The sequence below is a fragment of the Ostrea edulis genome, chromosome 4 (genome assembly GCF_947568905.1).
Source record: "Ostrea edulis chromosome 4, xbOstEdul1.1, whole genome shotgun sequence".
Taxonomy (NCBI): domain Eukaryota; kingdom Metazoa; phylum Mollusca; class Bivalvia; order Ostreida; family Ostreidae; genus Ostrea; species Ostrea edulis.
Window position 1 is genome coordinate 44,384,937 of NC_079167.1, and position 23,722 is coordinate 44,408,658.

General features: G+C 33.1%; 1 protein-coding gene and 1 long non-coding RNA gene across 4 annotated transcripts in view; one reads left to right on the forward strand and one right to left on the reverse strand.

Annotated features, from left to right (window-relative positions):
- Positions 1-331: 331 nt before the first annotated feature.
- LOC125671357 (uncharacterized) lies at positions 332-7,409 on the reverse strand. The gene is made up of 3 exons (XR_007368628.2): positions 7,298-7,409; positions 3,183-3,306; positions 332-1,006 (listed from the first exon to the last, which is right to left on the reverse strand). It is a non-coding gene; the product is annotated as an uncharacterized LOC125671357 (long non-coding RNA).
- Positions 7,410-11,466: 4,057 nt separating this feature from the next.
- Positions 11,467-23,722, forward strand: part of LOC125671350 (uncharacterized) — a 13,922-nt gene continuing 1,666 nt past the window's right edge. Inside the window, exons 1-11 of one of the 3 annotated variants that reach the window (XR_007368625.2) lie at positions 11,467-13,122; positions 13,456-13,549; positions 13,714-13,793; positions 13,945-14,038; positions 14,447-14,471; positions 16,063-16,117; positions 17,240-17,337; positions 18,503-18,621; positions 19,206-19,271; positions 19,943-19,989; positions 21,373-21,487. Coding sequence is in view for 2 of the 3 variants with exons in the window: in XM_048906997.2 (XP_048762954.2) it covers positions 13,031-13,122; positions 13,456-13,549; positions 13,714-13,793; positions 13,945-14,038; positions 14,447-14,471; positions 16,063-16,117; positions 17,240-17,337; positions 18,503-18,621; positions 19,206-19,271; positions 19,943-19,989; positions 21,336-21,487 (922 nt within the window). In the remaining variant the exon portion in view is untranslated. Of the gene's footprint in view, positions 13,123-13,455; positions 13,550-13,713; positions 13,794-13,944; positions 14,039-14,446; positions 14,472-16,062; positions 16,118-17,239; positions 17,338-18,502; positions 18,622-19,205; positions 19,272-19,942; positions 19,990-21,335; positions 21,488-23,722 lie in introns of all 3 variants that reach the window. The other 2 variants (XM_048906997.2, XM_048906998.2) reach the window with 2 other exon arrangements.

Here is a 23,722-nt window from a genome sequence, read left to right on the forward strand (position 1 = left end):
ACGTACCGGTAGTACATACACAAGAAAGATATTTCATTGAACTGAGAATCAATTCCAAAATACTTTTAAATAATTGTTATAATGAGGGTTTTAGGAGAAATCAACACCAATCATGGTTCAAAGAGTTATATTGTCTTAATCACATTAACCCTAAAATATTTAAACAATGTCACATGGTAGTGTCTAAAACATATATATATACAAGTATGTGGATGCATACTGTAATTTACATTATAGCAACCAACATGACTATTTTAGATCAGAACCTTGCTTTGGCAACCATAGTCTATTAAAGCACAAACACTTCAAGTATCAAAGACAATTCAATAAATACATGTATATAATTTATTACACAATCATACATATCTGACATTAATAATACATATCAGAAGGTGCTAAACATTTTGAATATATAAATGCATAGTAAATAAAAAAAAAATTCTGTAAACTTCTCCTGTGGTTAGCAAGTTTAACAGTACAAAGGTATGGCTTGGACAAAATTCATGGGTGTTTTTGTAGGGGATGGTGGAGTGGGATGGGAGGGTTCAAAGAACAAATTCTGTTCATGAATAGCCTTTAGCATTCATACCAAATGAAATTCTGTAAGCTCCACATTTAAAATATTTCAAGGATAAAAAAAAACACCCCAAGAAAACGTGAATACATGAAAATGTATCTGATTAGTTAAATACATAAAACTATGGAACAGAAATCAGTTGGCAATAAAAGCAAGTGTACAAAGTCATGGAAACAAATGTATATTCTACAACATCTCATGATGTTAAAGAATCATCAAATGCATCATGCACTCCCTCTGATATATGTAGAGATGATGAGTAGAGGTCCAGTCTCTCAAGGTGTCAGGCAAAGGCAGATCATGCTGATGCAAAATAGATGTTGCCACACATGTAAAATCTTCATCAATATCTTGGAAATTGTTTAAATATGAGTCTCTGTAAATGAGGCGCTATATTTTGTTGAACTGCATAGAAGTATTGTGAAGCACCTAAAATCGAAAAAAAAAAATCTATTATAATTGCACGATGAATCTCTAGACATATTCAACATACCCAGTATATAAATTGAACAAGAGGCCCACAGGCCTAAATTTATCGGTCACCTGAGTACTAGTGAAAAATTATCACTACTCCCAAGGGCTATGGAATCTAGAAATAATTTCCTGTTCTGAAATCTTATCTAAATTTTAACATTCAGCAAAAGTATAAAACAAGATGTGTTCTTACAACTGCAATGCCCTCATAAGTGCATACATTGATGAAAGGCTTCACATAATACAAGAGATGTTTGTAAAACACATATGCCCCCAGGGTGCAAAATTGAAAAGAGTTATACACACACATCATTTAATTGATAGTAGTATCATCAATGCAAAATATTGAGCGGACAATATCTTCCTATGTCAAGAGTGGATTGACCATGTGACCTCAAAATCAATAGGGGTCATCTTCTTCTGAAGATATACCAGTGTACCAAGTTTGATGTCTGTCAAGCAAAGGGTTCTCTAGACATAAGTGGTCAGTGTATTCCTATGTCCAGTTTGACCTTTGACCATTTGACCTTAAAATCAAAAGGGGTCATCTACTCCTTAGGATGTACCAGTGTACCAAGTTTGATGTCTGTCAAGCAAAAGGTTCTCAAGATATTGAGCGGACAGTCTATTCCTATGTCCATAGTAGACTGACCTTTGACCTGAAAAACAATATGGGTCCTCTTCTCATAACCAACCCACATATGAAATATCATTATGATCAAGTGAATGGTTCGCAAGATATTGAGCAGACAACATGTGGTCTACCGACCGAATGACAGGTGCAAAGCAAAATACCCCTCTTCTTTGAAGGGGGGGGGGGCATAATAGGTATATCAACATTAAAAGATTATACTAATTTGGACCCATCCTAGAGTCAAAACCCTGGGTTGTGAAATTCACCATTTTTTGTACATCTTTTTCTGCTATTCCTTGGTATAAATGCATTTAGATTTTCTACAGTATCAGCAAACTTGCACATAAACACTATATTCTAAGTTTGGCCCCACCCTGGGGTCAGAACCCCTACCCCAGGGACCATGAAATTTACAATTGTGGTAAAGACTTCCTGCTGCACATCTTAATGCATTAATTTTTCCTAAACATGTGGTTCTAGAGAAGAAGATTTTTGAAAATGGGTCAATTTTGGACAGTTTTTGTCCCACCTTTAAGGTCCTAGGGGTGCAGGAATCCTAAAATTTACAATTTATGTCCCCCTTGTCCCAAAGATGCTTCATACTAAATTTGAAAAGAATTGGACTGGTAGTTATCAAGAAGTTAAAAATGTTCAATTGTTAATGTATGACAGCGGATGACAACCAATTTAGTATCAGGGGTCCGTGTTTGCCCAACTTTCTAATTTGTATTACTTATATGAGTTATGAGATTGATCACTGTTCGTTCATCACCTTTCATTGTAATTCCAACCTAAGGGTCATGACATAACCTAACTTCAATTCACACACTGTATACCATCTTCTATTCATGACGATTAGTTGACAATTTAGCAATTTACAGCTGGTTCTCGGTGACCAATATTCGCGACCAAGATAATCTTAAACAAATACAAAATACATTAATGATAAAGTTCTCGCAAACTTCACGAAAATTTCTCACATGCGAATAAAAGTTGGTTTACAGTATCATGGGTATGCCTCAATATCAATATGACAAACATGACCTTGCTATTCTGGAAAAGAACCTTTTTAAAAGATTCCTTTCTGAATGCATAAACCTACTTCATGGGCCACAATTTGACTAAATTTGAATCTACACTATGTCGTCAAGCTTTCATGAACATTTCAACTTGTCTAGCCAGTGGTTCTCAAGATAAAGATTTTTAAATGACCCCACCTATTTTTGCCATTTCTTGATTATCTCCCCTTTGAAGGATGGGTGACCCTCCATTTAAACATCCCAATTATCCAACTTTGAAGGACTATTTGTGCCAAGTTTAATTGAACTTGGCCAGGTGGTTCTAGAGAAGATAAAATGCAGTTTACAAACAGACAGATAACAGACAAGAGGTGGTCAGAAAAGCTCACTTGATCTACTAATAATAAATATATCATGTCACTGTGTGTGTAAAATCTCACATAGATATATACATGTAGCACTATTTTATTTGTGTTACCTTGATTTGCTCCAGATTTTCCCTAAGTAACTGAATTGCCATTTCCTTCTAAACAGGATTCAATGAAATGCTGCAACGATTCCATTCTCTGTTCCAGGATCCACACAGATCTTTTGAGGACACCCTTAAAAAAATATGACAAAATCTCAAACTTTAAACTTCCATGCATGGAATTTTAACATCAGAGTAGATTCTGTCTCATTTCAATTCTTGTGTAAAGGGACCGTCTAGGGTAATTCCATACATTTTATATCCTGGTCCAAAAGGAAAACAAGTTCTCAGTGTTTAGAAATAATTATATTCTGTTGTAGTTGAACATATATGTTATAGATATAAAACATTATCTTATGAAATCCAAGGGCAGTGGTGGATTTAAGGGGGGTGGGGGGGTGGGGGTGTTGCAGCCGCCGCCCCCCCCCCCCCCCCCCCCCTATAAATTTTCAAATTTAAGGTAAATCGTGGTATCTTGTTTAGAAAAGTATACTAAATGATAAAACTGATACTTATTTCACCTTATTAAAAATAGAAAATAGTACAAATGACTTAAATAGGAGATGTATTTCAAGCCCTATAAAATCTGTAAAAATCCAGGAGCTTCCGGGGGCTTTGCCCTCTGGGCCCCCATCAGGGTTTTGCTTTGGACCCCCTGGAGGCCTCAAGGCAGCCCCCAGACTGCCTGCCTAATAAAGTGGCGACATTAATATTTAGTAATTATTGTTAATTGAAACTGAAGCAATTTTTTGCCATTGGTGTAACATGAGGTTAAAGATTAATATGATACTTTATCAAATTATCAGGAACTGAAGTTCTCTGATTGGTCCAGACTCTCTTTCCAAATGGGTGTAACTCAGAGTGAGTTCACCTCAAATGAAGTTCCAGGAGGTTTATTCGGGTTCCCCTCTTAAGAAACTGTAGATTTGCTTATAATTTTATCAACCAATCAAATTGCACATTTTAACGGATGTGTCGTTGTGAAGATACACAATGGCAGATGCCAAGTATCAAAGAGACAAAACACCTTTATTACTTATTGATGGAATATTTATTGTTATAATACTCTTTTCCACTTTTAAAAACAGTTTTGATTCAGAAACTGTTTACATATACCCAGTAATTATGGTGGGTTTTTATTTTACATAACACATCTTCTTTTGTGTTTATATTTGCTGGAGGCGGGAACTATATAGTCTGTAGTGTCAAAAATGTTGTAAAATTCCTGATTATTCAATAAAATGTTTATTGACTTTTGAATTCAGTCTACTCTGTCTTGGTCAACCAATACCCGACTAGTTCCATATAGTTACGAGTAGACCTCATTAAAAGTCAATAATTGTATAATGTGATCAAGCCACTACGAATAGGAGAGAGCAATATCAGTTACATACAACAAATGAATTCTACAGTATATCTACAATTGAATTTAACTTAACTAAACATTTATCACCATAGAACATTACAGACCAAAGGGGGGGGGGGGGGATAGTGGTATTATTTGGTGAACAAAAGTTATTTTCCTTCCATTTAACATGACTGCATTTCAATTCACTTCCAAGGGGGGGGGGGGGGGGGGGGGGGGGGGGGGGGGGGGGGGGGTCCATAAACATTTTCATAGTAATGTAACAGTTAAACTTTATGTTAAAAAAAATAATAGGAGGGTCCCATCCCCCAATACTATGTGCCTGGGACTGTACAATTTAATTACATTCTAAAATATCATTATTGTGTCTCCATAATATACTATATAGATCTACAGAGAGACAATTGTACTGAGATGTTTGGCACCCCCCCCCTCCCCCCCCCCCCCCCCCCCCCATTCTTCGACCCCACCGAAAGCAACTGGATGACTGCGACAGTCTGAATACCCTTGCCTTATCTTATTTTGAGGACAACAGGCTACTACTACTAGCGACTAAGTTGTGTCACTTATACTTCTATCAGTGATAGGGTCATAATATACATGTACATGTAGTGATTCATACATATTTATCTATCGGATCATTTTCAAGCTACAAATAAATGATGGGGCTACAATGGCTTGAACACTCTTTCAAGAGGAAGATGCTGGTGACATCAGTTGTAACAGGGAATTTAGAATGAATTCATTAAAGGACACATCGCATGTTTTTAAACTTTTTAATTTTTTCAGCAAAATTAATTCATTTCATGCCTAAAACTACTTTACATGTGTTTTAAATGAAACAGTTTGCGTAGTTTTCGAGTTTGAAAGCGATGAAATTCAAATCTTGCGATATGCATATTTTCTTCGATATTTTACGCGCCATTATCTGTGACGTCATATGCGACCTCGAGCGAGAAGATTTGAAAACAGTTGATAGTCATTTCATAAACAGATTAGATTTAATTGACAAACAAACAATTATCACATTAACAGTTTGTAAATAACACTGCATTAGGGTGTTTTGTGCCGTTTAAGGGTGTACTTGCTGTCAGTAGAGAAGATTTGGACTGTGTTTTTTTCAATTTTCGAAGGAAGGCATGAGGGACAAGACGTGAATATTTTTTGTCGGCACAACGACTTTGCCATAAAAACCCCCAGTAGAATTTGTCCCTGTACTTTTTCAAACAAGCACTTGGACAAATACGTAGATAAACTGCGAGAAAATGGTTCTATCGAAGCTACGCACTGTTACATATAGGCCTACGGCATATGCTTTCCGTTCTGCTCTCGAATTCAATACACACTCGCACCAACTGACCTTCACCTTGTAACAACATATAGGCAGAACTTTGCTAGCAGTCTCTACCAACTGGTAGTTTTAAAAAAGAAATTTAAAGATAAAAGATAATTGAACTTTCAATTATAAATAATAAAATATAATATTTCCCGACTTTGAATTGAATTATAATGCTTACATTTTTTTTAAGGAACGCGTATGTGTTTACAACAACAGCACGCCGCGCTCCCACTTCCTAAGTAACAACGTGTTGATAACAAAAAATAATGATTAGGCCTAATAAAATTGCTTTAATAAAATAATTTAAAAGTACTGTGATTTTCACAATAAGTTTGATCATTATTATTTTTTCTTTCTTTTTCGAAATGCTCCCGTGACAGTAGGCCTAGTTGTCAATGATACATAATCGCATCATAATTTAGGCCTATCTAACTTCTCCAAAAATAAATTTAATAATAGTTGCAATGTTTATTTTAGAAAAGCAACACCGCTAATTACAGTTGTTTACAGACATGGCATTACCAAATTGTGTTTAGACAGTGATCCGATGTAAACATTATTTATTCGCAAATTTATGCAGATTTCATATTCGCTTTTCTCGCTACATTTGGGTCGTTATTTGTATGCACTGGTGGCTAAAAGATATAAGACTCGAGAAATTTGTCAACATCGAAATAAATGTTATCCATGGTAAATAAATTAGGCCCCTAAAACCCGAGTTTTTAGAAATATCTAACACTTCTTTTACAACAAGTTGATGGACGAAGGTCGCATATGACGTCACTGTACCACGTGACTACCTATCTAATACACGTATCAACACTTCGCGAAAGTTACGTCCCTTGTCCGCCATCTTCCGGATAAAAATCGTATTTCCCTACGTTGGCCTTTGTAATTTTCCTATCTGTAGCTTTGACATCTGTTATTTTTCCATCAATTGCAGTCAACTACAATATGCCCCAGATTGGGGCAACCCATTAACTTGTATGAAAACTTGGTAATTGGCTAAAATTCAAAGTAATAACATCTTACATTTGGTAAGGTAAAGAAGGAAAACTGGGTTTTTCACCGATTGACCTTTGGCTGACCCCGCAAAGGGACGTAACTTGCGGCGAAGTGTTGATACGTGTATTAACTAGGCTTTTTGAAATTGGGGCTTAGATTTAAGTCCGTATTGTGGCTAATTATCGCAATACTTCAGCGAACGAACTATTACAATTAATTTCTATAAGCATAAGGAAGACAAAATGCATATAATTCTGTATACTTTGAAAACACGAGATGTGTCCTTTAAAACCCACTGACCCTATGACCCTAGTCTGAGAATATGGCCAATGTTAAGCTTTTTAGAGCTCCTAACAGATGATGAGGTACCTGACCGTTGCACATAATCACACATGTATGTTATTGTAGCCTTACCTCTATCCATGAGTCAATAAGTTGAATAACGGTAAACGCGGTTAGGTCTGTCAGACAATAAAGTACTGTATTCATACGTGCCGCTTGCGTCACGTGCTAATCTCTCTCAATGGGGTGCTTCTTTTCGTCACGCTTCAAATAATATCTGCCTTCACGCTTCAAATAATATCCGCCTTCACGCTTCATATAATATCTGCCAATCTGAAGTCGGAGATTATTATTGTGAATCCGAGTCAGACAAACGTTTTCTGTTTCAAGCGTCCAAATAATAATCTTGTCTTTTTGGCTGGTCCAGAATTATTATTGTCAGTACAGATTATATTCTGTAGCGTTCAAATAAAAGAGATAATTATTGTTGGCGATGTTCAGTAATTATTATTGTGGTGGAAAGATTATATTTATAAAGATAATGTGTGACTTTAAATCGGGTCAGTTTTTATAATTATTGCGGCAGTATTTATAATTATAATAATGTCATAAATAAAGAATATTTTTCTTTTGGGGATGAAATTATAATTTGGTGTCTGAGATTCGGGACAGATTATTATTATCGCTGCGATATAATAATAATATCGGCAAATAAGGGGAAATTTTTATTTTTGGAAGAGATTATAATTTTGGTATTTTATATAGGGAAAAATAATAATAATGTGGGGGTACCCTACGGTTTTCCATACTTTATCAAGTTTTCCTTCATTTACACAGTGTAATCACAAAAGTAACCAAAATCACAAAACAAAATGCATAAAGGCCAAAATAGTATTCAGAAAAATCGCATGCATGCATTGCAGGACTATAGAATATGTGTGTTTTAACGTTTCTGTAACATGCCATAATGATTACTTTCAGGCTTGAGTGTAATTTATTCATAAATATTTTCATGTCGTAGATCTGGCGCAATGGATATATTCAGAAAATAGACATACCGCTGTACGTCGAAATTTCAAATTCAAATGTATTCGATAAGATGTTAGTATTCATAAATCAGTAAAATTCGTGTTGAGGTTTTATTTGATATGATATAGTGTCAATCTACTGTAGTGTATTAGTAGGATATGCAAAAGGCAAGAGTATAAACATTTTCTAGTATCGATATCTATATGATCACGAAAAAACATTATATAATTTATATCCGGATTCATATGCCGACTTAGATATCAATAAAAACAAAGCAGCATAGTTTGGGGAGGGGATTCTAATGAGTCTGATGAAATTGAAAGAAGGAACCCAAATTTGCATTCAAACTAGATGTACTTCAAAATGAATTCATTTCTGCTCTGACTGAAAGCATGATTCTAAATTCAAGAACGAATCGGTTGTGTTCAAGGTACAAGCTTTGAAAATATTTCTTATGCAAAATGGAAGCAAATCATGCTAACTGTTGCAAATACATTGTATAAAAATAGAGGTTTTTTTGTCATAGACTGCCGTAATCTGTAGATTATAATCATTAGTTTCAAATATGTACATACTATAAATATGGTTTTTTTCCCTGTTCTGTTCAAATAAGTTATAATTTGATTATGATATACTCTCCATTAATTTGGAGAAAATAAAGAATATCTTATCTTATCATACAAAATAATTAATAGGGGAACTATGGAAAGCCGTAGGGTACCCCCACATTATTATTATTTTTCCCTATATAAAATACCAAAATTATAATCTCTTCCAAAAATAAAAATTTCCCCCTATTTGCCGATATTATTATTATATCGCAGCGATAATAATAATCTGTCCCGAATCTCAGACACCAAATTATAATTTCATCCCCAAAAGAAAAATATTCTTTATTTATGACATTATTATAATTATAAATACTGCCGCAATAATAATAAAAACTGACCCGATTTAAAGTCACACTTTATCTTTATAAATATAATATTTCCACTACAATAATAATTACTGAACATCGCCAACAATAATTATCTTTTTTTTATTTGAACGCTACAAAATATAATCTGTACTGACAATAATAATTCTGGACCAGCCAAAAAGACAAGATTATTATTTGGACGCTTGAAACAGAAAACGTTTGTCTGACTCGGATTCACAATAATAATCTCCGACTTCAGATTGGCAGATATTATATGAAGCATGAAGGCAGATATTATTTGAAGCGTGAAGGCAGATATTATTTGAAGCGTGACGAAAAAAGCACCCCATTGAGAGAGATTAACACGTGACGTAAGCGGTACGTATGAATACTGATTATACTGATAGACCTACATGTAACTGTTATTCAACCTATTGATTTATGGATAGAGGTAAGGCTACAATAATACACATATGTACGTGATTATGTGCAAAGGTCAGGTACCTCATCATCTGTTAGGAGCTCTAAACAGCTTAACATTGGCTATATCCTCAGACTATGGTCATTAGGGTCAGGTACAGCTACTACAGGTATTCTGAAATCATTGTCAGTGGGTTTTAATGAATTCATTTTAAATTCCCTGGTACAACTGATGTTACCAGCATCTTCCTCTTGAAAGAGCGTTCAAGCCATTGTACTTAGCCCCATTTATTCATTTGTAGCTTGAAAATGCTCCGATAGATATGCGTATCATTATGACCCCATCAGTGGGATCACTGATAGAAGTATAAGTGACACAACTTAGTCGCAAGTAGTAGTAGCATGTTGTCCTCAAAATAAAATAAGGCAAGGGTATTCAGACTGTCGCAGTCATCCAGTAGCTTTAGGTGGGGTCGAAGAAAGGGGGGGGGGGTGCCAAACATCATCTCGGTACAATTGTCTCTGTAGATCTATATAGTATATTATGGAGACACAATAATGATATTTTTAAGATGTAATTAAATTGTACAGTCCCAGGCACATAGTATTGGGGGAGGGGACCCTCCTATTTTTTATTTTTTAAACATGAAGTTTAACTGTTACTTTACTATGAAAATGTTCATTGAAATTCACCCCCCTCCACCACCCTGACAGTAAATTGAAATGCAATCATGTTAAATGGAAGAAAAATAACTTTTCTGTTCACCAAATAATACCCCCCCCCCCTTTTCGTCTGTAATGCTCTATAGTGATAAATGTTTAGGAAAGTTAAATTGATTTGTAGATCTACTGTAGAATACCTTAATTTTGTTGTATTTAACTGCATATTGCTCTCTCCTATTCGGAGTTGCTTGATCACATTATACAATTATTGATTTTTAATGAGGTCTTCTCATAACCATTTGGACCTAGTCAGGTATTGGTTGACCAGGACAGAGTAGACTGAATTCAAAAGTCAATAAACGTTTTATTGAATAATCATGAATTTGACAACATTTTTGACACCATATAGTTCCTGCCTCCAGCAAATATAAACACAAAATAAGATGTGTAAAAAAACCCACCATAATAACCGGGTATATGTAAACAGTTTCTGAATCAAAACTGTTTTTAAAAGTGGAAAAGAGTATTATAAAACAATAAATACTCCACCAATAAGTAATAAAGGTGTTTTGTCTCTTTGATACTTGGCGTTTGCCATTGTTTATGTTCACAACGACACATCCGTTAAAATTTGCAATTTGATTGGTTGATAAAATTGTAAGCAAATCTACAGTTTGTTAAGAGGGGAAACTCAAATAAACCTCCTGTAACTTCATTTGAATTGAACTCACTCTGAGGTACACCCATTTGGAAAGAGAGTCTGGACCAATCAGAGAACTTCAGTTCCTGATAATTTGATAAAGTATCATAATCTTTAACCTCATGTTACACCAATGGCAAAAAATTGCTTCAGTTTCAATGAACAATATTTAGTAAATATTACTGTACAATGATTAAGTATTGAAGGGTTGTGAGAAAGGTAATTTTCTAACTATGCTTTCTTCCCATAGACTAATATTTGAGGAGTAAAAAATATTTTCTCATTCCATGACCAGGTGACAATGATTGTAGCAATGGGCTTTTAAAAAATAACACGTTCCTCCTTTTCAAAATCTCTACTTAGGGTAAATGCCTAGTTAATAGTTATATTACAATCTCTATGTCATAAAATGAAGTTAAATGGTTAAAAAAGGATTTAGCTAGTAGTTTATTTTGTCTAGCTAATACAGTTGAACTTCGGTATATCAAACACCGATGTCTGGAATACCATGGGTATTTCTAAACGATTTGGAAGTCTCAAGAACTGATTCTTTAAGTAGTTTACCCTCAATATCTCAAATCCTTGTATGTTATTTCTCATTCTCACAGAGTTTGAGATAACAAGGTTTGATTGTACTCCGTAACTCTCACTCTAGTTTTTTCCCTATGTTGTGCAGAGAGGAGAATGCAAATCGCTCGCTTAATCATCGAGACGCTTGATTTCCTGATCCAAAACCAGCTCACATTCCCAATTTTTATCATTCAAACAATGGCTGAATAAGGTAATTTTCAATTAGTAAGGGAGGAAGAAGATAGATATGCTTGAAGTTGAAGGGTTGGCAAAAAAGTGGTCAATATGAGTATTGACCGGGCCGGTGGTCAATACTGGTTAAAACTGGTCAATACTGGTCAATGGTGGTCAATACTGGTTGATTGAAAATTGTTTGGTCATTATAGTCTGTGTTGTTGGTTATTTTAAATGTTTCAGTGGTCCCCTCTGGTCCAGGAGTATGCTAATTAACACTTGTCAACTCTGTTTCCTGTACTCAGGTACATCTCCTGCTCTGTACATTGCAACACATTGTTTATCTACAGCATCTGTCACCCAATTCATATTACATCACTGTGTTTATTTAATGTCCAGCTACCTGTTATTCTTAATCTGTCCAGGTACATGTATAAGCAGATCATATTGTCTAGTTGTGCTATATGTGACCCTCTTTTATAGTTATGAAGATATTATGATCACAGTTTCAGCAAACCAAATATATTAAACTTATGAAATTACATCTAATTACCTAATGAAAATTATTGATAACCAATTGATCCATATATCATAATGAAAAGGCTTAATTTATCTTTGCAAAAAATATACAAAAATAGGAAAATGGACAGTTTAAATCTCAATTGACCAGTATTGACCACTTGGGGAGTATTGACCGGGATGGTTAAAACCGCTGATTAAAACCGAGGGCGGTTTTAACCGCCCAACCCTGTGAATACCTCCACCTTAAATGGGGATTGGAATTACTATTTTATGTTTTGTTGTTTGCTATTATTAAGTAGAATGGTAGATAAAACTACTTTGTGTGCATAATGTCATAGTAGGCTCTATGTTGGACCATTGGTGATGAGATGTGATATCTTAATCTACAACCAGGCACCATTTCAGAGTTGCTCAAGAGAATCAACTACTGGTACTAGTACCAGTCATTGTTTTGCCTTTAATTTTGATAAGATCATGATCTAGTATTAAAAGATGTTATATTTTTAAAAGGATAATTTGAAGTTCTGCCATGGCAAATTTTTACTTTGATGTTTAGGATTTATGAACACTAATGGTGGTAGGTGTTCTGAATCTGCACTAAAGAAATTGCAAGAAGGGGTATTTCAGTTATAAAAAAAATTCAGAAGAGATATATCATTATAAATTCCCAGTAATTTTATACTTTATTCTGCTGAGATAAGTCCACTCATGTTATATTTCCTGATCTATTGTTGATACTCCAAGAAGAATTTGTAATGTAATCTTTAGTTGGAATTTGAATATAGAGAGCTCTAAGTAAGAAGGAATGCTTTTCTTAAAATGAAGAATTTTTTCTATAGCCTTAAGGGTATTTCTGTGCTTTTCAGATATGATTGAAAAGATCAAAGATTATTTCTTCAAAGGTTTTAGCTACAGACTCATACATTATTTGATCCAAAGAAGATTTAATTGTAATATAAGGTACTATATTTATTATGATCATTTAAAAACTCTAGTGAATTGAAAAAAAAATTGAAAGGATTTGACAACTTTGTAGACTTTGTGAGGGTTAAATGTATACATCTGTGTAGACTGGCTTATTCTGATGTCTGTTTTCTCCATCATTATCATCAATAGGGCTATCAGTGATATAAAATTCTATTTTTGTACCATGATACAAGTAAAATGAATCATCTGTTCTACCTTAACTTGATAAATATTTATTATGATTCAAATTGTGTACTGTTTATTTAGAAAAATGTTGAAGCACCGGTTTGTACAATGTACTTATTATTTGAGCATATAATGTTATAGTTACAATTGTCTGAAGAGGAGGATAATTCCCAGGTTAGGATTACGGCGGAGACATGTAGACATCAATTTAGACGTACTTTTTAGAACTGCACAGGTAATAAAGGAAAAATACTAACATTGATACAAGCTATTGCTGATTTTTTAAAAATTAATTTTATAAAGTTACATTACATCTGTTAGTAGTTTAATATTTAAAAAAAAATGAGCTTAGTTTATTAAAATGAAACATTTGCTCTGACAAGGCAATTATAATGTTAGACAGAAGTACAGAATGGATGTTCTGGATCTGAAAACTTGAGAAGGACTTTGAAAATGAAATATCATTTGAATATCACAAGGTATATATTTGATATATTGACCTTTAGAACTACAAAATGTAAAACATGGATTAGGATGGTTTTTATGCCCCAAAAATTGAAAATTCATGTGAACATATACTGTTTTTGATTACTGTGGTTTGTAAGAGTGATGTTTTCTTACATAAAACAGATGTATTTCAAGAGAAATTGTGAGGATTTTAGATGAAGATGGTGTAAAAAGGAGAAAACAGAGAAGGCTGAGAAGGAGACAGTACTTCAGTAAGGTATGAAGGTGAAATAAATGGATCGTTCTAATTTATTTAAACTCTTTGGAATGAAAAAGGTGAAGATAACGAACAGTGATCGATCAAAAAAAAAAACTGCAAACAATACAAATCTGTGAAGAGGGTCTGAAGCATAGACCCCTGGAAATTCCAGAGATGGGATCAGGTGCCTAAAAGGAGTGAGTGGGCATCCTCTGTTGACCAGCCACATCCGCCATGTTTATGATAACAAATAGAGGTCAATGTCTGTAAACATGGTATTGTGGATGTTCACATTCAATTTTTCTTATTTAGATATTATGATCGTGAATCATGCATTGACCACTGTGTGGAAGTCACTAATAAGATTAATTAATAAATTTACTGGAGGGGAAAATCATGTTCAAATAGGATTAATTATATTTTCAGGGTCCAAATTTTGTATGGCATTTGGGTAAGTCTAACATGCTGTTATTAATTTTGTAGCTGGGGGGATAAGGATCTTGAGTTTATTTAGTTTTTAGTAATATGAAGAAAAATTGTGTTGCTATACTGATAAGGGTTTGAATATGAACATGAGCTTGTTTAGAATTTTTTAATATTGCTTCGGTAGCCTTCTAAGAAAGTTAAAATTCTTGAATAACAAATTAGTTTTAAAACAAAATAGAAACAAGTAGTTGTATCAGTCTTGTCAGGTGACATGTCACATTTTCAATAAAATTGCTTTTACTATAAGACACTGTAATATTTACTAATTTGAAAGATATTTTTCAGTATAATTGAATTTATTTATAATCTTTTCCACATGAAGGTTACTACACAGTACCACAATTTGAGTAATATATTAGATAAAGTTTGACATGTTTTCAGAGAAAAGGTTCATCAATTTCAGTTGTCTTTATTTTCAGAGATTATCAGAGTGTGACATGATAATTCTCTCCTAATGTGTACTATTACATCATTACATTATTGATAACAAGCAACAAAAAATCACAGATATAGGTAGATCCCTTTCCAAAATGACAGCAACTTTTTTAATGTTCTGAAAGCTCTAAACACTGCTCACTTAATAGTTCTAATTCCACTGTAGTTTTATGCTGTTAAATTGGTTTTCCTTTTGTTGTTAAATAGAATAAAGAAAATTAAACACTATTGTATAGATTGTCAATAAAACTGATTTATACTATACATTGATATTTCAATGCTCTTGAACAATTGTTCAGAAAAGATATGGCAAGTTCCCAAAATTGAAAATTACACCTTCATATGATACAATTTTCTCAAAGTCCCTCAAATGTCTTAAGGTCCAAGAAAAAATATATTTTGTGGTTACCTGACTGACCTTAAATGTACACTTTTCCCCATCAAATCCCAAAAATTGCATGCTTGCTAGATAAGTTTGTAAAGATGTACCAGTATATTGCAATACACAGAAAACTTACCACTTTCCAAAATTGTACTCTCTGTACATGTACCTGTGTTTCACAATGTGTTACAATTTAAGTAATTTATGTTTTTTGTTTGTAAACTTAAAGGTGATTTTCTTTAATTAAGTTTACTGTTTTATCGTGTTCAGAGCCTATTACATGTTTTATAATGTATTTGTGAATTGAAGAAATAATCTACACCTTATCCTTTCAAATTATGACAAAGAATTTCTCATTTCAGAACAGAAACTGCAAAATATACAATAAATTTTGGAAATTTTAAAATTGAAACACCGTGATACATATCCTGATACAGTCCCAGTATCATTATGTGTCATGATATACTAAGATATGAATTAGAATATCATTACACCCTTATTTTTCATTAGCATGTTATCAATAAGCAAACATATTTTTTCTAATAGTATTCTCAGTTGTCTTTATAGAGCTTCCTTAAATTCCCATATACTGCTGTTGATCCATATACAAATGGACCTGGTACTAACTGTACAGAAATATTATGCACAAAGTGATGACTTTAGTTAATAATACTATGCATGGGGCAAAGTATAATAAGTGCTCATGCAAATGTTCATTTAATTTTATTTTGCATTACAGATGGATATGACAAACTTAAGCCATATGGAATTAGTATTCATGGCTGTATTGATGGGTAAGTTTTCATTTTATACCCCTTTGGCCTTGCATGAAAAATAGGGGTATATTGTGATGGGGTGTACGTCTTTCTGTCTGTAACACTTGGGAGTACCTATCTGTTATCTGCCACCATCACTGATAAAATTAAATGAGACTTTCACAGAATCCTTTTTAGATGGTGTACCTCCCATTTTTTGTTTCGATTGGAAGACATTTGAAGTTTCCCATAGCAAAACAAGGAAACTTTCATTTTTTTTTGTAAAACATTGGGAGTACCCATCTCCTATTTTACGTTTTGATCGGACAGATATTTTGGCTTTCCGTTGGGGAAAAAATGGACTTTCTAATTTATATTTGTGTATTGGGGGTGGGTGGGGGTATCATTTTGTGAGCTCAGTGCTCACAGTGCCTCTAGTTAAGGAGTAGAATCAGAATATTTAGGGAATGTTTAATTATAGCTTGAACTTCAAAGTGAGAAAATAATAAATATTCCCTAAACTTCAATAAAAATTTATACTAATTTGGATTTCTTGGAATGGATTAGATTAACCTTGGAAGTTGTTTTAAGTTTATCGTCACCTTACCTGTAGGTAAATTTTGGATATTTTTTTTTTTTTTGAAAAACAAAGAAATCTAATTTATGATAATGAAAAGTTCTTTTGGTATGCATTTACTCTTAGCAACTGAACACTTCAATTCCATTGGAATTTATTGAAATGCAGTATTTGGGGCCCTTTATGAAAATATGTATTTGGAATACTCTCTGAGGTATAATATTAACTGACAGATATATTCAGAATAATACTTGACAATAAACCTACATGCTACTCAAAAATTCAAAATATTTTGATTCCATTTATTGAACAAATTTATCTCATTTGTATGAATTTTCTTTAATTACTTCTCCCTCCCTGGTAGGTTTCCAATTTTTAGTTGCCACGAAGGCAGATTTAATTTCACACATCCTTTCAATGTAAATGTACCTGGTAAAACTATCATTATGCATGTCTAATTCCAGCATTTTGACCCTATTATGCAGTTGATAGTTGATACATTTACCTTATTTAATATTTCTTATTTTCACTGAAGAAATACATTTAATATGTACTTTGAAAATTCTATATTTTTATTTCAATAGATTTTCTCGGAGGTTAATATGGCTTGAGGCAGATATAACAAACAAGAGACCTGAGGTTATTGCTGAACATTATTTGAATGCTGTACATGATCTGAAAGGTAAATGCAATATTCACCATTCTCGCTGCATTATATATCTATATGCATTACATTTAATCTAGATGCTTGTGTTGCCAAGCAAATTATCCACAATAATAAAGTATCTAGATGGCTGAAGCATTCCTTTCATATAATTGGTAGATATAAAAGTGAATTATGTGCTGTTACAATGTTCGTTGCGAAAGTGGGGAATCCGGATTATTGGCGTCTGTATTAAACAGACGCCACTGTATATATTTGTGTTGTCAACTGGTTAACCGACAAACAATGTGAGTATCGGTTATTAAAACTGATACTCAGTTACTCAGATGTATAGACATTTTACATAGTAAATAACTTTTAAAGAAGTTTACTTATAAACATGCATGTTTTGCTTTTAAATGCAACCTAACGAATTTCATTTTACGTTTAGTCTTGAACTTCTACATCCCAAATTAAATTGGTTTGCTTTGATTGGTTCTTCAGTTTATTTTATACTAGTTTTAAAGACCGAGTTAATAATTACCTCATTTTTAAACCAGTGCTTGACAGCATTACAGGATAACAAGTTGCTGTCCCAGACCTTAAAAACAGGAAAAAGTTTAATAGAATGGTGGATTTTAAATCCTCAAAGTCTAAAATATATGACGTAGAATAAATAAACATGCAAAATAGCCAACCATTAAAATGTGTATTTTTTGAAGTAAAAAAAAATTTTTTTTGTTCGATTGATATATCCCCAAAACAAATTTCTTTGTACCAGTATCAGAAATGATAGAATAAATACATGATTGTACAGAAATTGTGAAGACTACATAATACTTGTATTACAGTAACTATTCACTACTCAATGTTAAAAGGCAAACTGAAAACCATCCAAGTAACTGGGTACTCAATCGGAAAAGTAAGCGAGTAAACCGTTATTAAAAAATCATCACTTTTGACACCACTATCTCAAATACATGTACCATATCTCGAATACCATGGATATGTCAAAGTGATTTGAAAGTCTCAACCATTTATTCTTTAAGAATTTTACCTCGGATATCTAATATAATTATAGTGAAAAATAATACAAAATCAAATCTTGGTTTAAAATTCCTTTCATTGAAAAAATCTTATAAAAATGATATTACTTCTTTATGAAGAAGGATAATCTGTATGAATTTTATTCTTGTATTAAAAGGTTGTCCTCAAAAATTAAGAGCTGATCCAGGCACTGAAAATGGAATTATTTCCACTTTTCATGCTTTTCTCAAAAGAAATCGTAATGCAGTAACTCTGGGAAGCTCCACCTCAAATCAGGTGAGTATGGCATTGATTTAATGTATGAGGTTCATTCAATATTAAGTATATTTGCTTAATAGTTAATGATATCACTTACCGTATATACTCGCCTATAGGTCAGATTTTTGGGAGATAAAAATTGGTCCAAAACTCTACATCCGACTAATAGGCGAATCCTTTAAAGATTAGCATTTTTCCGGACACCGTGATGTATAGTAGTTTTTTAACAACTCCGTACTCCAACGATTACCATGATTAACATTGACTGGAAATATTATATCATTGACGTATTCTAGGATTATATGCATAAAGTACAAGTATTTACATATTTTAATGATTTTATTCATCCGTTCATTTCACAAAATATTATTTGAAACAGAGGTGAAAACATTAGAGCATTGATCTCAAATTGTCAACTGATTCTTTAAAAAAAATTATACCGACTTATAAGCTGTTCAATGGCATATCCTTCCAAAATAGCCTACACAATATACAACCGACTTACAGGAGAACCAACCTATAGGCGAGTATATAAGGTAACACTATTGATTTAGTTTATTTGCAAAACTTGTGTTTCACTGATATGTATAAATTCATTGTAGAGAATTGAGAGATTCTGGGGTCTACTGAGACAAATGAAAGCAGATTTTTGGATACATCATTTCAAGGTATAAAGCAATTACATTGTGATTGTACTGTTATACATTGTGACCTACATTTATTCATTCATCTATTTTACTTTTTATTCCCCGAGATTGAAGATCGGGGGGGGGGGCATATTGTTTTTGTCTGTAATTCTGTCTGAAACTTTAACCTTGCTAATAACTTTTGAACAGTAAGTGCTAGAGCTTTGATATTTCACATGAGTGTTCCTTGTGACAAGACCTTTCCGTGGGTACCAACATTTTTTACCCTGTGACCTTGGAGTTTGACCTACTTTTTGGAAACTTTAATCTTGCTAATAACTTTTGAACAATAAGTGATAGAGCTTTGATATTTCACATGAGTATTCCTTGTGACAAGACCTTTTTGTTGGTACTAAACCTTTTGTCCTTGACATTTGACCTACTTTAAAAAGAATTTGACATTGGTCATAACTTCTAAATGGTGAATATTAGAGCTTTCATATTGCACATAAGCATTTCTTGTAACAAGATCTTTCTTCTGGTACCAAGATATCTGTCCTTGTGACCTTGGCCATCTTCGGAATTGGCCATTATCAGGGGCATTTGTGTTTTACAAACACATCTTGTTACTTTTTTTAATGATAATTTATTATATGAATTAATATCCATCTACTGTTAGTTATTTCAACACATGGAAATAATTTTGTTAAAAGGGATTGGTATATGAAGACCTGTTGAAGACAGGGGATCAATTACAAATGTAAGTACCTGTATAGTACTTTAAGTTCAGTTACATGTGTAAGTTAAAATGCTGTAACATTTTATTCTTATGTACTAGTATTTGTAAGAAAATAAATTTGGATGAATTAAAAACAGTGCAAAGACATTTCAATATAATTGAGTTTGTGCATAACATTAACCTTCACCATCAATTTCAAACTATAATAATAGGCGGAGTTTCAGGAGTTAAAGATTAGTTTGCTAAGGTACCTCAATATAAATGAAAGTATATATCATATATGAAATCGACTGTTTCTCTACAAATAGAATATAGAGACTATTCTTTACTGAATATAAATACTAAATGGATGAGTCCCACACTAGTATAGTATTTGGCCTCTAATCAGGGTGCAAGGTCAATAACAGTTTGTTATCTTAATCTGAGAAATGATAAGTCTATAGGGTTTGATACTCCCAGAAATCCACAGTCAGGGCATTGAGTGTTTCAAAAACGCTTGTCAGGTACAAGTAATATTATGTTGTAATCTGTTGAGAATATAATATTATAGAAAAATTTAGTCAGTGTCATGCATCACCGTTAAAACTACAGAAAGAAGGTTGGGCCTAATTTATATGAAAAATTTTAACTGTGACATTGTGCAAAAATAAAAATACCTTGAAATGGTAAAAATATATTAATTAGCATTTAAACTGTTTAAGAGTGTTGGAAACCATCCAAATTGACCTCAAGCATTTAGGTTTGTCGCTAGATGATATCGGACAGCAAGGCGTAAACAAGTATATGTGTACATGTAAATGCATTGATCACAATGCACTTGTCAGCATCATAACATGACATCATCATTGTAAAATTTGACAGAATTCATGTGCAGTGAAAGGAAGGCCATGTATTTTAGCTCACCTGAGCTGAAAGCTCAAGTGACCTGTTCTGATCACATTTTATTTAGCATTCCTCTGTCTGTTTATCTGTAAACTTTTCACATTTTTTACTTCTTCTCAAGAACCACTGGGCAAATTTCAAATTATTTACAGATATTTTATAAACCATTAAATTTTATGTGTAACACTTGTTATATGCCATGAATTATTGATTTGAGAGGGTATGGACTTCTTTCCTCCCTTTGAGTAATTGAATGGCATGATTAATAGGTACCTCCTTAAATTTTCTTTTGCATGAACATGCACTTGAACGATACATTAGAAATATAGAAAATACAGTAGTGTGACAAAAATGTTACAGAACCTCAAGTTGCATCCACTAGCAGATGTAAGGAAAAACTGATGGCCCATACTTTTCTACGAAATAGTTAACAAACTCATTTTAAAAATGTATTGCTTAATTTTAATGCATGTAATTTTTTTTAGACTATGCATACAATATGTATATCTTCCAATGTTAAAGAAAGATATCAAAGAGATAATGGATTTGTGGAATAACCACTCAATTCGACGACAGAAATTGGGAGATACCATTCCAGGAATCCCAGAAATCCTGTATCAAAATCCAGAAATAGTTGGTAATAATGATTTCATATTTTTGTGGCAAAAATTGGTTCATTGGACATCCTTGGAAGGGTAGTACTTTCTTAGATCTGAAAGTTATAATGTTGGAGAACAATGCACTGCTGGCACACTATTAGGTCACCTTATTGGTGTGGTTGATCAAAACCTTTTGAATATTTCCAGCTTCTTCTGGAACTGCTGAATCATTTTCTTCCAGTTTTTGCTCATTGCATCGATTGATAAAGGGGAACAAAAAAATTGTGAATTTTATGATCCCCCAGGGCCTGAGGGTTGGGTTAAAACCATCATTGACACTTAGGTTTATTATTTGAACAAGACCTTAGCTGGTCTGTATTATATTTATGGTATTGTAAACAATGCTTATAAAAAAACTTGGGCTTTTAAACTAACTAAAATAAAAACTGAGTAGAATTTTTTTTTTTTCAAAATTGTAGTTACATTTATTAGACCCATGCTTGAATAAGCCTCTGTTGTTGTTTAGGATGGCTGCTCTAAACAAGATGCTGAAATTAAGCTTGAAAAAGCTTAACTAGCTGCTGCTCGAATTTGAACAGGACCCCCAATTTTTTGCATCTACAGAAATACTTTAATTGGAAACTGGTTGGAAAACTTTAAACTCCGGGTGCTATATTGCAAAAATGACTACTATGTTCAAAATTCACAAAGGAGATGTTCCGGAATACTTGAGTAATATTTTCCCAAGCAAGCATGAAAATGTATCAAAATATAGTACCCAAACAGTTTATTGTTCCTAAATTATACTTGTTCAAAAAGTCCATCGTACCAAATACTGTGAAGCATCGGAATTTATTAAAAGAAGAAGCAAGATTTAATTAATTCATACTGTAAAAACTTTAGTACCTGTACACAAGTCAGAAATCAGCCGACTTATTTTTCTTTTGGTCAATGCTATACAAACATCCAAACAAATTTATAATCCATTTTGTTCATGAGGTAAATGCGAAGATATTTATCATTTTGCTTGTAAAAAGATCCAAATGCTAAAAATAATCATTTTAACCACAAGTATATTCATGATGAATTGGTCACAATTGACACAAACTTGTATTATGGGGTGATATAAATTTGCCTCTACAAACTAATAACAATATTTTTTGGTGCTTTCCACAAATTTATTGATGAAACTTGTAGATTTTAAATTGCTATGTTATTGAATTTTTTTTTTTTACGTATATCACATGTTAAATTTACATTTCTATGTGTAATTTTGAATGACATATTGTTATATTTAAGGAGAGGAACCGGTCATTTGTAAAAACTAATTGTTTCCAATCTTTCTTATTCATTCCATAAAATATGTTCAAAACAGAACCAATCTAATTAAAATTAGATGTTGGATCCGCTCGCATACTCGCTACACAAACATCTAACAACATCCCGTAGAGGGTCACGTCAGAGGTCAAATTCAATTGACCAATGAAATCACCGCTAGCAAAATCATTGAATGTTTGTTGAAGCCGATAAGTCTAGAGTGATACCGAATTTGACCTCTGATGTGACCCTCTATGGGATGTTTTTAGATGTTTGTGTAGCGAGTATGCAAGCGGATCCAACATCTAATTTTAATTAGATTGAAACAGAACAACCATCAAAGTAAATGCAATCTTTAAAAAATCTTCATTAGTCCTGCAGTCTCCTGGACATGAAGCAATCAAACTATTTTCATGATTGTAATAAGCAATGAACATTTTACCAAAATTGTGAAATTCATGGACCCATGGTCAGGGGTTCTATTGATCATAGAGTAAAAGTGCATAAATTCTTTGGAACAGTATATTTAGCAGACAAATGAAGTGCATGATTTATAATGATGAACAAGGAGGCCTCTACCAAAATTGTGAAAATTCATGACCCCAAGTTGGAGTTTTGGGGCCTGCTTTACAAAACAACTAACGACAAATTCGCAAATTTTAAATTGTTTTACACACAGTTATAACTTTAAATGAATAAATTAAAACGTGTCTGAGACTTAATTTTCAGCATTATTTTTCACTATTTTACATTGCAGTGAATGATCTAGCTTACAATAAACGAGAAAATTCCAGTGTGTAAAGTTTGTCATAAGTCGCAAGTTCTTTTGTAAAACGCGCCCCTGGTGTTAGGACAGGGCTCTATTTATGATGAGCTATCTTATATTGAGAATGCATTAATTCTTTGAAAGCTCCTCACCTTCTAGGTATTTAGCAAACAAACTAATTCATACAAGT